Source organism: Carassius gibelio, chromosome B9 (assembly GCF_023724105.1).
Source record: "Carassius gibelio isolate Cgi1373 ecotype wild population from Czech Republic chromosome B9, carGib1.2-hapl.c, whole genome shotgun sequence".
Classification (NCBI taxonomy): domain Eukaryota; kingdom Metazoa; phylum Chordata; class Actinopteri; order Cypriniformes; family Cyprinidae; genus Carassius; species Carassius gibelio.
The window spans coordinates 28,815,739-28,830,671 of record NC_068404.1 but is presented as its reverse complement, the minus strand read 5'-3'; the positions used below and the strand labels follow the sequence as shown (position 1 = coordinate 28,830,671).

Below are 14,933 nucleotides of genomic sequence, written 5' to 3'. Positions count from 1 at the left end.
ATTCAACTAAAAATGTGTTATCTCTTATAATTCACATAAAATTAATCCTAACAATGTACATTTTCCCTTTTATACAGTCATATAAAAAAATCACTTAAAATATGGTTTTATCTCTTATATGTTCATATTCAAATTCACATATAAATAAACATTTTTTATCTTATATATTCATATAAAAGTTACCTAAAGTTGACATTTTACTTATGCATGTTCATATAAAAATTCATCTGAAACCAAAAGAATTATCTTATACACTCATAGACTCAATTCACCCCAAAATATGCAGATTTATCTTATGTGTTGATGTAAAAATTAAACCTGAACTCTAATGCACTGGCATCAATTGTTCGTATTTACAGCCAACATATAAACAAATATGCAACATTAGTGGAGCCAGTTTAATAAATGTAAGAATTGGTGAGTGAAAGACTCGTATCGGTCAAACACTGTTGTGATTTAAAGCGTGACATTTCTCCCTCGTATGGTGTGTACAGCTCTGATTTAAAGGCATGAAATAACATGTGTTTTAGGCACGTTAGATCCAGCTAAGTTGGACGTGACCATATTGTTTCCCCCGTCATGTGATGTTGGGGTGAGAATAGCGTGTTTGTGTTTCTCCGCTCAAGCGAATGCAGACGCACTCCTCGAACTCTCCGTGTAATTGCAGGTTTTCCAAGGTTGTGGACAGCCGAAGCCTTCAGGAATGAGCAGGTCGGCCCGCGGCGTCTTCAGTCCCTACAGCCCCGAGGAGCTTCCGACCGCCGCGGCCGCCACTCGCCTCGACCGCCTGGTAAGAGCAGATCCTCCTGAGCTGAGCTGAGCTGAGCTGAGACGTTAGTGCTTCTGTTCAACAAGGGAGCATTCAAGTGTTCCAAAGTGACATTAAAGACATTTAGAATGTTGAGAAAGAACATTAGAATGATTTCTGAAGATCATGTGACCCTGAAGACTGGAGGAATGATGATGAAAATACAGATTTGATCACAGGAATAAATTACAGTTTAACAGATATTCACATAGAAAACAACTTTTTTAAATTGTAAAAATATTTCACAATTTTTACTGTAATTTTGATCAAACGTCACCTTGGACCAGTAAACCAGTCATAAGGGTCAGTTTTTTTTAACTGTGATTTATGCATCATCTAAAAGATTAATAAATTAGCTTTCCATTGATGTTATGATCAGACAATATTTGGCTGAATTTACAATTATTTTCGTAAAATACTAAGAGAATCGCCTTTAAAGTTGTCCAAATGACAATTTTACTAATCAAAAATTAAGTTTTGATATATTTACGGTAGGATATTTACAAGATATCTCCATGGAACATGATCTTTACTGAATATCATAATGATTTTTGGCATAAAAGAAAAATCTATAATTTTGAGCCATACTATGTATTGTTAGCTATTGCTTCAAATATACCCCAGAGACTTCAGACTGCGTTTGTGCTCCACGGTCACAAATAAATGACGCCTTGCTGAGCAGAAGAGACATTCAGAAATATTAGAAGATGTGATGCTGTATTAAAATGGGGAAGCTTAAATAACTGCAGACATTTTGCCTTTGAATCACATCAAAGATGTCTTAAAATACTGTCTATGTAGACAGCACACTAGGTTTTGAGACGCTGGAGCTGATAGCAGACTCTCGTTCATGTTGATGTTACTTCTTGTTTTCTCGTGAGCTTTAGTGAAGTCTCTATTGATTGGCATTTTCTTGCATATCAACTGCTAGATGACAGCTTAAAAATATTTACAATTGTTTTTATCAAGGTTGTGTACATACTGTAAATCTTACTGTTTCTATAAATTGATTCAGTTATGTGTCATATTCTTTAACTTTTATTTTTTTTAATGTTTTTAAAAGAAGTCTTTTCTGCTTCACCAAGGCTGCGTTTATTTGTTCTAAAAACCAGTACAAATAGTGAAATATTATTATCATTCCAAATAGCTGTCTTCTATGTGGATATATGCAACAATGTAATTTATTTCTGTGATGCTCCGCTGTGTTTTCAGCATCATTCCTCCAGTCTTCAGTGTCACATGATCTTCAGAAATCATCTTAATATACTGATTTACTGCTCAAGAAACATTTCTGATTATTATCAATGTTGAACACAGTTGTGCTGCACAATATGTTTATTAAAACTGTGATATATTAAATTTTTCAGGATTTACAGGAATAGAAAGTTCAAAAGAACAGCATTTATCTGAAATAGAAATCTACTGTAACATTATAAATGTCTTTACTCAGATTTTTGATCAATTTAATGCGTCCTTGCTGAAAATATGCAAAAAAAAAATGCTGAAAATTTTAATTCTTTTAAACAAATACACACACAGACACATATATAACACCCACACCCACACACACACATATATATATGCATATTTTAGTTGTTATGATTTTCTTATTTAGTTGAAAAACAAAAGAACAGAAGTCTCAGTATTTTGGACACCATATATAATGCATGTATCTCTCTCATCTCTCTCTCTCTCTTTTCAATGCCTGCCAGAGGATTGTGTGGAAAGTCATGCAACACAGTGTAAGAGTTGCCTGATATGTATTGCCCTTCTCAGTGTGAGAGCGCTGCTTGACTCGTGTGCCGTGCATCTCAGATATGTGTCTGAGGATCTGAGCTCCGGCTCGTCTCTGTTTAGACCCTGCGTATATCTCACACTAATCCAATCATTTCAAACACATCTAATCACTAAAGAGTAATAATACAAATAAATAATAATAAAATAAAGCACATGTCAAATGATAATAATATGACCTGAAATAAAATCATTAAGTATTATTAAAAATTTTTTTACAATAACACTGGGACACGTCTCATGAAACATAATTTCACACAGATTGCAGTTGTATAGTGGCATTAAAATGATGTGCATATTGTTATGCATTCATCATGATATCCCATTCTTTCATATGACACTGAAAGTTGCATTAATGTCCAGTTGAGAAGCTGGTAGCGTGCTGCAGTGTCTTGATCTGGAGAGCGTCTCTGAGGAGGTGCAGCGTTACACCTCACCATGTCTGATTCCTCCTGTGTGTTTGCTAATGGCTTCAAAACCGTCACTCGTCTGACTGGATCTCAAGAGTTAGGGTTGTTTTTATTTTATTTTTTTATTTGAGTTTTTTTTTTATGTAATTATAGTTTTTTATATATATATTTTTTGTATAATGTTATACATCGACATTAAACATATAAAAATCTAATGATTTTGGTTGCAATTATGAAATCTAATTGAAAATGTATTTTTTTATATTTAGACAAATATGTATGAAAATAAGAAATGTTGCCTTTGCAACTAGCTGAAATAAAATAAGTTTAAAATTTATAATATTTATTATTTTATTTCAGGTAATGCTCATTTAATTAATTTAAATGAAAAAAAAAATATATATATATTGAATTATTATTATTATTATTATCTTTTTTCATTTTCGTTTTACTTAGTTGTGGTAATTTTGTTATGTGTTTTTGTCAGTTTTTTAAAATGTCATTATAGTTTTTGTTGATATTGATTGAGTAGACATATATAGACATAGAAATATTAATAAGAATATATTAACACACACACACACACACATTTAAATAAACAAAAATAAATACTATATATATATATATATATATATATATAATGTATTTATATTTTATATTACTCTTGTCAAACGATTTATCATGATTAATAGCATCAAGAATGAAAGGATTTGTTTACAGAATATATGTGTGTGTGCTGTGTATGTTTATTATGCACACATGCATATATATATATATGGGTCTGTTTTATTTAAGAGATCAGCAGTCATCAGTCATATTAATAAACTCAGTCAGTCCAGGAGTTTTGTTGTTTGCTCGATAGGAAACTGGAGCAGTTGCACAGATTTAATCGCTGGGATGGTTTATGTGCAGCATGAGAAATGTCTCTGGATTTCTGCAACCCGATGCTCTCGTGTGCATTACGCTGAGCTCCTGAGCGCTCGTGCTGCTCTTACAGAGGTGGAAATGAATTGCACACGATGCTTGATTGGATCTGTGAGGCTCAAATCCAGATCTCTGCTGCTAATTCGGCGCCTCGTGTCGCCAAACTCAAGAAACTGAACACCGGCCTCCATGAACGGCAGCCGCACTCCGTCAATAGAGATGATAGAGTTGCACAGGCTGTTTTCTGGAGGTTTGGGATATTACTGCTGCTCTTATTTACATCAGTTTAGTCAGCATTGCATCTACATAGTTTTTTTTTTTTTTTTTTTTACTTGCATGCTTTAAAATGTTTTAAATGACTTCCGGGCAGTTTTCACTAATTGCATACAAAATATGATCTGGTATATATAAATACAAACACATGCATGTATATATTTAAGAAAAATATGCTATGTTTATATATATTTATATATAATATAAGAATCTAAATATATAAATGTATACACATGTAAATATTTGTTTAAATATATAATGCATGTGTGTGTGTTTATATAAATATACACGACACACACATAAATTGCGATTAATTATATATGGTTAAATATATGCATATATTGTATTTATATAGTATTCACATGATCAGTTTTATAATATATATAGTTTTATATTATACTGTGTTATGTTTTTATTTAAATAGCTGTAATATTTTTTTTTTTAAATATTAGGTTCTACAGTGAATTGAATGTCGAAATGCACAATTATGAATCAAACGTCATAATTATGTTATATTAAATAACAGGCCGACAAACATTGCTAGACTCTGGTCTAGATATATATAATAAAGGCAAAAATATAACACTTTAAAAAATGCTTTTATAAAATATTTTGGCTGTAGTTTTATGATGCTATGGAATGAATGCAATGACAAAAAGCATTATTTTCTGAAACACTACAGTGCATTAAAATAGCATTTTTTTTTTTCCTGGAGCACAGTGCAGGTCATTCGTCTTTCTTTTCTGGCCGTGTTTTTATTTACTCAAGCTCAAATAGGCAGATCTGCGTTAGAGACGCATGAACATAATCATCACTTTCAGAAGTCACCGCACAAAAGTAAACATGACTAGGTTGGATCTGTTTAGATTGTGTTTATTTAAAGGCAGATTTTGTACTTTGCTGATTGCAGCCTGACAAACAGCGTCGGCCAAACATTCATCCGTACGGCTGGAGCCGAGCAGAAACCAAGTCTTGTTTTTAGTCAGCGACTGATGATATTCAGGAGCAATTATTGACGTATTGATCAGGTTTGAAGAGCCGCATGTAGAGCAGATATTGATTTTCATGTGGGTGCAGGTTAAAGACAGCGATTGTGAAATCACTGATCGTACAGATGAAGATCTAGTGAATGCTGCTGTGCACAATGTGAAGTCAGAAACTATAGACAGGGAAATATATCATTTCATTTGACACTTTTAACACTGGACACTTGCAAAACATCAACTACAATATCATGGATTATTTTATTTATGTATATTTATTTTTTATTAAGTTTAGATATGATTTATTCTATTGTCATTATATGTTTATATATGTTTAATTCCATTTTATTTATTTGTTTTTATTTATTTCATTTTATTGTTTATTTTTTATATTATTTATATTTGAAAACTTTGAAAAGTCCATATGAAAATATTCTTTCAAAATAGCTTTTTATTTTTTTTTTTATTTTTTTTTTTTACATGCTCCTATAAAAAAAAATATATATATATATATATATATATATATATATATATATATATATATATATATATATTGTGCATTTTTTAACATAATGCATTCAACAACTGACCAATAACTGTTTAAATGTGAAGTGAATTCCTGGACCTGAGACAAAATGCCCATTTAAAAGATAAATAAATCTCAGACAGACTTAAAGGCTTTTGCATCTGAAGTCTTCATATATTTATTTAATTCTATTTGTTTTTGAATTTAATCAAATTAATGTTCATTTTTTTATGCCTAGCTACATTATTTTCTAGCCTGTCCAAATGTATATTATTTATAATTTTTCACTGTATCCAAACCGTTTGTTCTACATTTATGCATTTAGCAGATGCATTTATACAATGCATTCAGGCTATACTTTTTTTTTTTTAGCTAACATGTGTACCCTGGGAATCCAATGCAAATGTCTAATCTTACATGTGTTTAAAAGTATGGGGTTGGTATCAAGTCTCTTCTGCTCACCAAGGCTGCATTAATAAAAAAACAAAAAAAAATGTGCATTTAAAATAACTTTTCTATTTGAATGCATATTAAAAAGTAACGTATTCCTGCTTTTCACAATGTGATATTGTTTGTCTCTGGTGCAGACACAGTTTTGTAGCTGATGGAGTGTGAAATCGTCTCTCTGTGTGTTTTCTGCGTGGCTTCTATAGTAGTTTGGCAGCTGTGGAAACGTCCTGCTGTACTTTCTATCTGTCAGTAAGCTAATGAGGAGCACGGTCTCCGTTATGATTAGGTGTTCTTGCACCTCAAAAGAGCAGACGGCCGTCCCGAGAGGACACTTGCACAGCAGTTACTCCAGAAACAGCGTGAAGCTTCACTTTAATCAGCTTTATTTGACACTACTTCTCTGCTTGAAACACTTGCATTAATAAACTGTCATCAGGTGGTGGGTTGATAAATGAAGACGATTTATTAACGAGTTCGACATGACACTTAAACTCTCCGATGCTGCATTTATTTGATCAAAAGTACAGCAAAAATAGTAAAATGTTAATAGAATCTAATCAACTGTTTTCTATCTGGATATATTATAAACTGTAATTTATTTTTGTGATGCACAGCTGTATTTTCAGCATCATTCCTCCATTCTTCAGAGTCACATGATCTTCAGAAATCAGTATGATTTGCCGCTCAAGAACCCTTTCTGATTATTATCAATGTGGAGAACTGTTAATATTTTAGTGGAAACTGTGAAACATTTTAATTTTCAGGATTCACAGATGAATGGAAACATCAAAAGAACAGCATTTAATAGAAATAGAATCTTTCATAGAATTAAAAAAAAAAAGTCACGACTTTTGATAAATTTAATGCATCCTTAAAGAACAACAACATTAATTTATTTAAAAAAAAAACTTGCCCAAACTCTGAACAGTGGTGTACAGTTATGTTGTCATTTTCAGTATTCAGTATGACATTATTCAGTTTTACGCTACATTTCATTTCACTTGGTCAATTCGTTTAATGCAACTTTCAATGCAATGCAGAGTCACTTGTTTGCTACTAGAAGACTTGTGCATCAATCTCAGATGCAGGTTTATGGTGTCTTATAAACATACCGCACTTACGAGGTTTACTTGCAAGCAGATAAAATGCTCCAGAGAGCTAAAGTTGCATCAGGTGTGTGAAGCATCACATGATCCTCTCTCTGTTCTCACGTCGGTGACTTTGGGAGTTTGTTGAGTTGTCACTTATCAAGCAGCAGCACGAGAGTTCAAACAGCCCATGTGACCCTCCACAAACACAGCTAGCTTTAATAATTAAACAAGAATTCTGAACCTGGCTTTCAGATTTATCTTCTTTAATGTATGCCTAATAATGCATCATTTGCATATTTAATTGGATTTAAAAAAAAATTATATACAAAACAGTTGTCTGTCTTTACTGTGATTAATCAAGGTATGGTACTGTTCTGTAGTAAATTAATCATTTTAGGGAAACTGGATTATGGAGAAAGAGTTGTTATTGAAGATATTTCTGTCATGTCTGTCTCTCCATCCCTCTTTTTCCAGATTTTTCTATTGCTGGCATTTAGTGATATATTTGTTCTAATGAACTAGTGAAGTTAGCATCTGAGCCATGTTTGATGATGCATTATCGGGTTTAATTATTTATTTCAAAGCAACTGTACATAGCATAATTTTAGTTCATTTTTGCAGTATTTTTTTATTTTTTTCTTATGTCCGGCAGGATCAGAAAGTCTAGTCCTATGGTATGATGTTTCTTTAATGTGGGGAACTTTAGTCAATACTTGTTAAATGTGACCCTGGAGCACTATTTGTAGCAATAGCCAAAAATACACTGTTTGGGTCAAAATTATACATTTTTGTTTTATGCCAAAAATCATTAGAAAATTAAGTAAAGATCATCAGTGGAAATCCAGTACAGGAAGTGGATCTCCTGCGCCCTCTAGTGCTGAAGATCTTCATGCACTCTGGATTGATTCTGAAGATCTCTTCTTTGATCAAAATCCGTCCTGAATAATGAGTGACGTGTTCATTTTCTACAGTACAGAATCAGTCAAAATGTTGGACTTTACTGAATTCTTTAAGAAATGGACTTTGAAAACTTGGATTTACTGTATGAGGGGAATTTTAAAAGTATTTTCTAGACCTAGGAAAGTTATGCAAATGAATAAAATCTATTGGAATTTTCTAGAAATTTTTTATTTCATAATGTTATTTCATAATTTTTTTTTTTTTTTACGAATGAAAACATTTCATAATATATCAGGTACTTGAAATCAAACAACAATTAACCGAAGTTTAAAAAATACTCTCTTTTTATATTATATTATTTTATATACATTTTTTGTTTTTGTTTTTTGTTTGTTTAAAAGAAAAGTAAAATACTTACATAAAAAATACTTATTTAATCTAGTTGCAAAAGCAATATTTCTCATTTTAATATAGTTTTAACTTGATTACTAACTAAAATAAATTAAATTAAATATAATTTATATATGATCAAATTATAAAAACAAAAAAATTAACTAAAATTGAAACAGTAAATTAATTTAAACTATTAATAAAAAAAACTATTACTTTTTTTTTCAATCATACTAAAATGACAAGACTTGAAACTTCTGGAATTTAATTATTTTAATGATTTAATTTAGTAAAGTATTGACATATCGTAGTTTCTGTAAATAAAAATGAGAAGCTTTAACATTACAGAAGTAGCACAAATATACTAAAAGGCCTTCAAATATCGTCCAAAGGCTGAAAATGCTTGTAAACCAATAAATCTTTGTTTATAAAATATGAAGTTTTCATTTAAGGTTTTTGAGGCTTAATGAATAATTGACAGATTTACATGATTTTTCGTGTACATTAATTGAAAGTTTTCATAGTTTCCATGGTGCTTTTATTCTAAAATTATAAAAGTAGTCATAATAAAGAATGAGTAGACGTGTCCAAACTGATGTACATCCATATATTTGCTGTGTGTTCAGCGTTCAGTGGTTTACCGTTGATTCAGCGGTCGTCTTTCTGCCGTCCTCCAGGTGACTGATGTCAAGGAGAAGCTGAAGAAGTTCAGGAAGTTCTGGTCTTCACTTCCTGAGGCCTTCTGTCAGGAGGAGCATGTGGCGGCTGCAGAAAGCACCGAGGACGACTGCTGGAACGGACACGAGAAGGGCAGGTGAACATCTGGAAACCAGCATCTGCACACAGCTGTGGATTCACTGCAGAATAGATCTAGACGTAGTCTACATATCTACAGACAGAGCACAGCTCTTATGAAGCAGATCTCTTCTCAATGATCTCCTTGTCTGTTTGTTTTTAAAAGAGTTTACTGTACTCTGAAACATACTGTGACTTTCTGAACCCATACTGAACTCCCCAAACCTCATCTCTAGTGGGAAAAAATATCATTGAAAAGTATTGTTTTAGAAAATTATTATGTGACCCCTTTAACTAGTTGAAATGCGTTTTTCATTATTGGATACCATTCTCTTGTGAAGATAAAAATTGTGGATATTAAATATAATTATTATACAGTTTAATGAATGCTGAATTATTATAAGTGCTGGGCAACGATACATTTTCTTTTTACGGAATTATTGTCTGTAATTGTAATACACAAAACTAATAATGCATTATATTATATTATATTATATTATATTATATTATATTATATTATATTATATTATATTATATTATATTATATTATATTATATTATATTATATTATATTATATTATATTATATTATATTATATTATATTATAATAACACATGGTAGGTAAAAATGTATATCCCTAATGCACTGTAAGTCGCTTTGGATATAGGCGTCTGCTAAATGCTTTAATTTTATTTTATTTTATTTTATTTTATTTTATTTTATTTTATAAGTTCAAATGGAAATTACTAAAAATAATTTACTAACTAAAATTACTAAATGGAATTGAAAAAATAATAATAATCAAACGAACAAGTAAATAAAAATGAAAAAAATATAAAGTGACCAAAAAAGAATTATTTAAAATATCAATAAAAAAAATCTATAATATTGTTCACACACTGGTATAATGTGTATGCACTTGCCAGAGTTAGCGTGACATGTTTATATGATTATTTATGCTGCATTATATATGGATTATTGATAGTCAAAAATGCACTTAGGAAGGAGATTAGGACTTTTTTTTTTTCAGATACGTCCCTGAGGTTTTGAAAGATGGCCTGACCAATCAAGTGAATAACCCAGAGGTGGGCGTGGACATTTCCAGACCGGACACTCTGATTCGACAGCAGATCATGGCTCTCAAGGTGATGAGCACCAAACTCAAGAACGCTTACGATGGCAATGACATCTACTTTCAGGACTCCAGTAAGTCACGTTGTGTTTTAATAATGATTTCATCATGGCACGCTCAGATTTATTGTGTTTTAGTCTTTTCATGTCTGAACTGGTAAAAAAGTTGCTTGATAGAGATTAGTTTCCAAAAGGAGGCACATTCACACTTTCACAGCAGATCAATGAATCTGCACATTTATGACAGAGTACTTGCTTATGATATACTGTTGATGAATTATCTTAATACTGTGTTTTTATTTTCTAATAATGTGTAGATTATTTTAAAGTGCACATTTTATCTCCATCGTATAGTAATGCACGGAAATTTCAAAATAAGAGTCCTGTTGTATTTCTATAAAATCTCCTGTTTATTAGTGTTTTGGTTGCATAATAAACTGTATCTGGTATTTAATTAAACATAAACGCTTGTATCTTCTCCAAGACGTCCTGTGATTGTAAGGAAACTAAGAGCATTATTTAACACACATAATATAGATTTCACCCAATATCAGCACAATTCTCTGTTTATGTAAACACATGATTATTTTATCAGATCAAATTCAATATCAATAAACCTCTAATTCATATGAACTGATATTATAGTATTATTTTCAAAACATATGTACCTTATTAACCAATTTTAATTCATAAGGCTTTTGATTTAACATATAAACAAAGTATATATTGTACAGATATTGTATGTTTAACACCATTATTGCAACATCAAACAAGAGTGCAAAGCAAATATTAACTGTGTTTAGATAAACTTGTTTAAACAATATTTTAGTGCATTAGATTTTATGCATGCATCGTCTTAATGCTATCATAATTGTAGATGCATTGCATAGTGTTGCATTGCTAAAACTTTGACTTTTGGCATTCAGTCTGCTTCAGGGTAGTTGCATGAAGTCAGATCGATGTATTTTGGAGCTCACATGTTATTTTGCGCCTCAGATGATGACAGCAGTGCTTCTGGCAGCGGCAGCGGCTGCACGGAGACGTGTGTCACTGAATCAGACTCCTTCATCACTGACGCTCCTGTTCAGGAAGCAGAGAAAACAGATGAAACATCTTCTGCTTCCATCATCCAGCCCAACCTACTGCTGCTGGTCCTGAGCGCGCTGGCCTTGAGAGAGCACTGGAGATAGTGACCGCTGAGCTCCACACAGACTGGTGTGTTTTATATCAGACGGGACACTGATCTCAGCCGTCTGAAGACTTGAGGCCACTCTTCCCGATTCAGCAGGTGTTGCATGATGGAAGTTCTTCAAAAGGGCCGTAAGCATCACACATCTGATATATGAAAGATGTCAAGGGGTTTTTGTTGTTGTTATATTTCCAGTATAGTATATTAAAGGAATAGTTTACCTAAAAATATACATTTGCTGAATATGTGCTCACCGTTAGCGCCTTCCAAGATAAGGATGAGTTTGTTTCTTCATCAGATTTGGAGAAATGTAGCATTGCATCAGTGTCTCATCAGTGGATGCTCTGCAGTGAATGGGTGCCGTCAGAATGAGAGTCTGATAAAAACATCACAATAATCCACAGCACTCCAGTCCATCAGTTAATGTCTTGAGAAGACAAAAGATGAGACAAATCCAGCATTAAGATGTTTTCTAAAATAATAACATCTCCATAATAACGCTTCCTCCAGTGAAAACGTCCATCTCCTGTTGTGGCTCACATCAAAACCTAGCCACAGATTTGATTAGAGATGTTTGGGCTTGTAAAGAGTGCTTGATCTGTGCAGATTTCTCTCCTGATTCAGACCACTTTTTCTCCAGGTGAAATGTTTTATAATGGAGTATGGATTTGTATTTTAGCTGGAAGCATTGGTTTGAAGTTTCTTTTGTCGTCTCCAGATGTTAACTGATGAACTGGAGCGGTGTGGATTATTGTGATGTTTTTATCAGCTGTTTGGACTCTCATTCTGACGGCACCCATTCACTGCAGAGCATCCATTGATCAGACACTGATGCAATGCTACTGTACTTTTCTCCAAAACTGATGAATAAACAATCCCATCTGCAGATTGTATTGCATGGCCCGAGGGTGAGAACATTTTCAGCAAATTTTCATTTTTAACCTGAACGATTCCTTTAAAGTGATTGTTCACCCAACCCCAACCTTCATGCTTTTTTTAATTTGGAGATTAAAAGTTTTTGTGTAAAAAGGAAAATGCATTTTAGTTCTTAAACTATTCATATTTTGTCATATTTTGTGTGTCCGCTGAGACCAGTAGCATTTATACAGGGAGAGTAAATAATGAACTATCCCTTTAACTGCAACACATTTATCTTCTATATTTTGAAGATTATTAAAGGTCTTCTTATGTATTCTTCTCACACAGATTTTTTACATTTTCATGCAGGTATAGCTTTCATGAACGTGGAAGAGAATATCTAGATGAATTTAAAACGATTATTTGAACAGGATCTGAGAAATGAGGGAAAATAAATCAGTCTGCATTACAGCGTTTAGCTCTCATGCACATATTATGTCCTTTTTGCATATAATATTAACTCATTAGTTCAGCGTTTCTATTATGCAACTCTAGCAGTCTTCATTAAACAGTATTCTGATATAACACGCTGCCATTTTAATGTTTGGGGTCAGTATATATATATATATTTTTTAAATAATACTTTTGTTCATCAAGGATGCATTAAATTGATCAAAAGTGACAGTAAAGACATTTATAATGTTACAACAGATTTTTATTTAAAAAAATTTAAATGCATCACTGTTTCCACAAAAATATTGGCCAGCACAATTATTGAAATGTTTCTTGTGCAGTAAATCATCATATTTTCATGATTTCTGAAGATCATGTGACACTGAAAACTGGAGGAATGATGCTGAAAATACAGCGGAGCATCACAGAAATACATTATAGTTTAACAGACACTCGTGTAGAAAACAGCTATTTTAATTAATAATATTATTTCACAATTTTTACTGTATTTTTGATCAAATAACTTCAGCCTTGCTGAAGCTGAAGAGACTTCTTTCAAAAGCATATTACAGACTCTAAACTATTGAATGGCAGTGAATGCGACTGAAATGTCATTTGCAGTATTCTTGTTTTTTTTTTGTTTTTTTTGGTGAAATCTAATTCCAAGTTTCATCCCTTTAAAGTGTTCGGAGACTCTTATCTTGTGCCCCTGTGTATGAGAAATCATTTGCACAGTTCACGTTTAGTTTGCACAAGTGCTTATGCCGTTTCTGGGGATATCTTTGTGTGTATGTGTGGATGATTACACACATAACAGTAATACCATTCCATGGAAAGAGTTATAGATTTGTGAGACTTTAAATGTATGTTTTTAATCATGTTTTCTACTTTAATGACCTGGATGGTAGTGTTTTGAGAAACTACACATTGCTGGTCATGAATCCCTTATAAAACATCCGCTTCATGAAGATCCAGATTGAATTGGTCAGTGGAGAATTGAGGCTGGCTGATTTATTATGAGTGTTATTTTTATATTTAGAAGATTTTAATGTTATATGTTTTCTTCAAGGTTTCCTTTGCATTTGAATGCTCACCTTCAATGTGTGTGTTTTTTTTTTTTTTTTTTTTTTTTAAAGCTTTCAGTATAAATCTTATTAATATGTACACTTATGGTGTGAAAATCATATTCTTAATCAGAATATTTGCAACAAAATATATGTTCTTTAATCAAGAGTATTTAATTGAGAATAAATATATATGGAGATTTTAGCCTTTCACAAACATTCACAAATAGTTTATTTTTTAAAAGCATATGCCTCACAAAATTTTGTTAGATTTTATGCTTAAAAAAGGGGAAAATCTTGTTTTAAAGGTATTTAGATTTTTTACTAAAAAAATGCAAACATTCTGATCAAGAGTGTGTTTTTCTCAGCAGTTATTAATTACATTTCACAGTGCTTCATGAGATCATTTACTGCTTTTTTCCCAGATTTTTTAAAGAATGTAATGTAATGCACTTTGATATTAAGATGTGCAATCTTTGTTTCCGTCAGAGGTTTCCATATACTTTGCTACAGGGAAAACAAAGCTGATTTCTAGCAGTATTATAGAAATATTCATTCAACTATTAAATCACATCAGAACGCTTTAAAACCTATGAAAGAAATAAGTAATCGCTTAAAAAAGGGCTAGATTTTTCAAGCTATAGTCATTTTAAATTCAATCTTGACTCAAACAGTGTTTTATTGTGAAATGCTCAAATAACGATAAAAAAAAAAAATACTGAAGAAATGTCCTGGATATGTTATAAAAGCATATCTGTTTCATTGTAAAACCGATATCTCATCGTGTTTCTTTACATTCATATCTTGAATAAATTCAGAAAGTGCAGTTTTTGTATTCCTGTCTTCATCTAAAAGCACCATATCATTAATGTTAAAATCCTCTTTTTAAAAAAGA

The 14,933-nt window shown here is 31.9% G+C and overlaps 1 protein-coding gene across 2 annotated transcripts in view; it reads left to right on the top strand.

Moving 5' to 3' along the window:
• gpc6b (glypican 6b) overlaps positions 1-14,864 on the top strand; it is a 34,216-nt gene extending 19,352 nt beyond the window's left edge. For both annotated transcript variants that reach the window (XM_052564684.1, XM_052564683.1), the window contains exons 6-9: positions 668-790; positions 9,227-9,363; positions 10,374-10,549; positions 11,471-14,864. In XM_052564684.1, the coding sequence (XP_052420644.1) occupies positions 668-790; positions 9,227-9,363; positions 10,374-10,549; positions 11,471-11,664 (630 nt within the window). In that variant the 3' untranslated portion in view covers positions 11,665-14,864. The remainder of the gene's footprint in view (positions 1-667; positions 791-9,226; positions 9,364-10,373; positions 10,550-11,470) is intronic.
• The last annotated feature ends 69 nt before the right edge of the window (positions 14,865-14,933 follow it).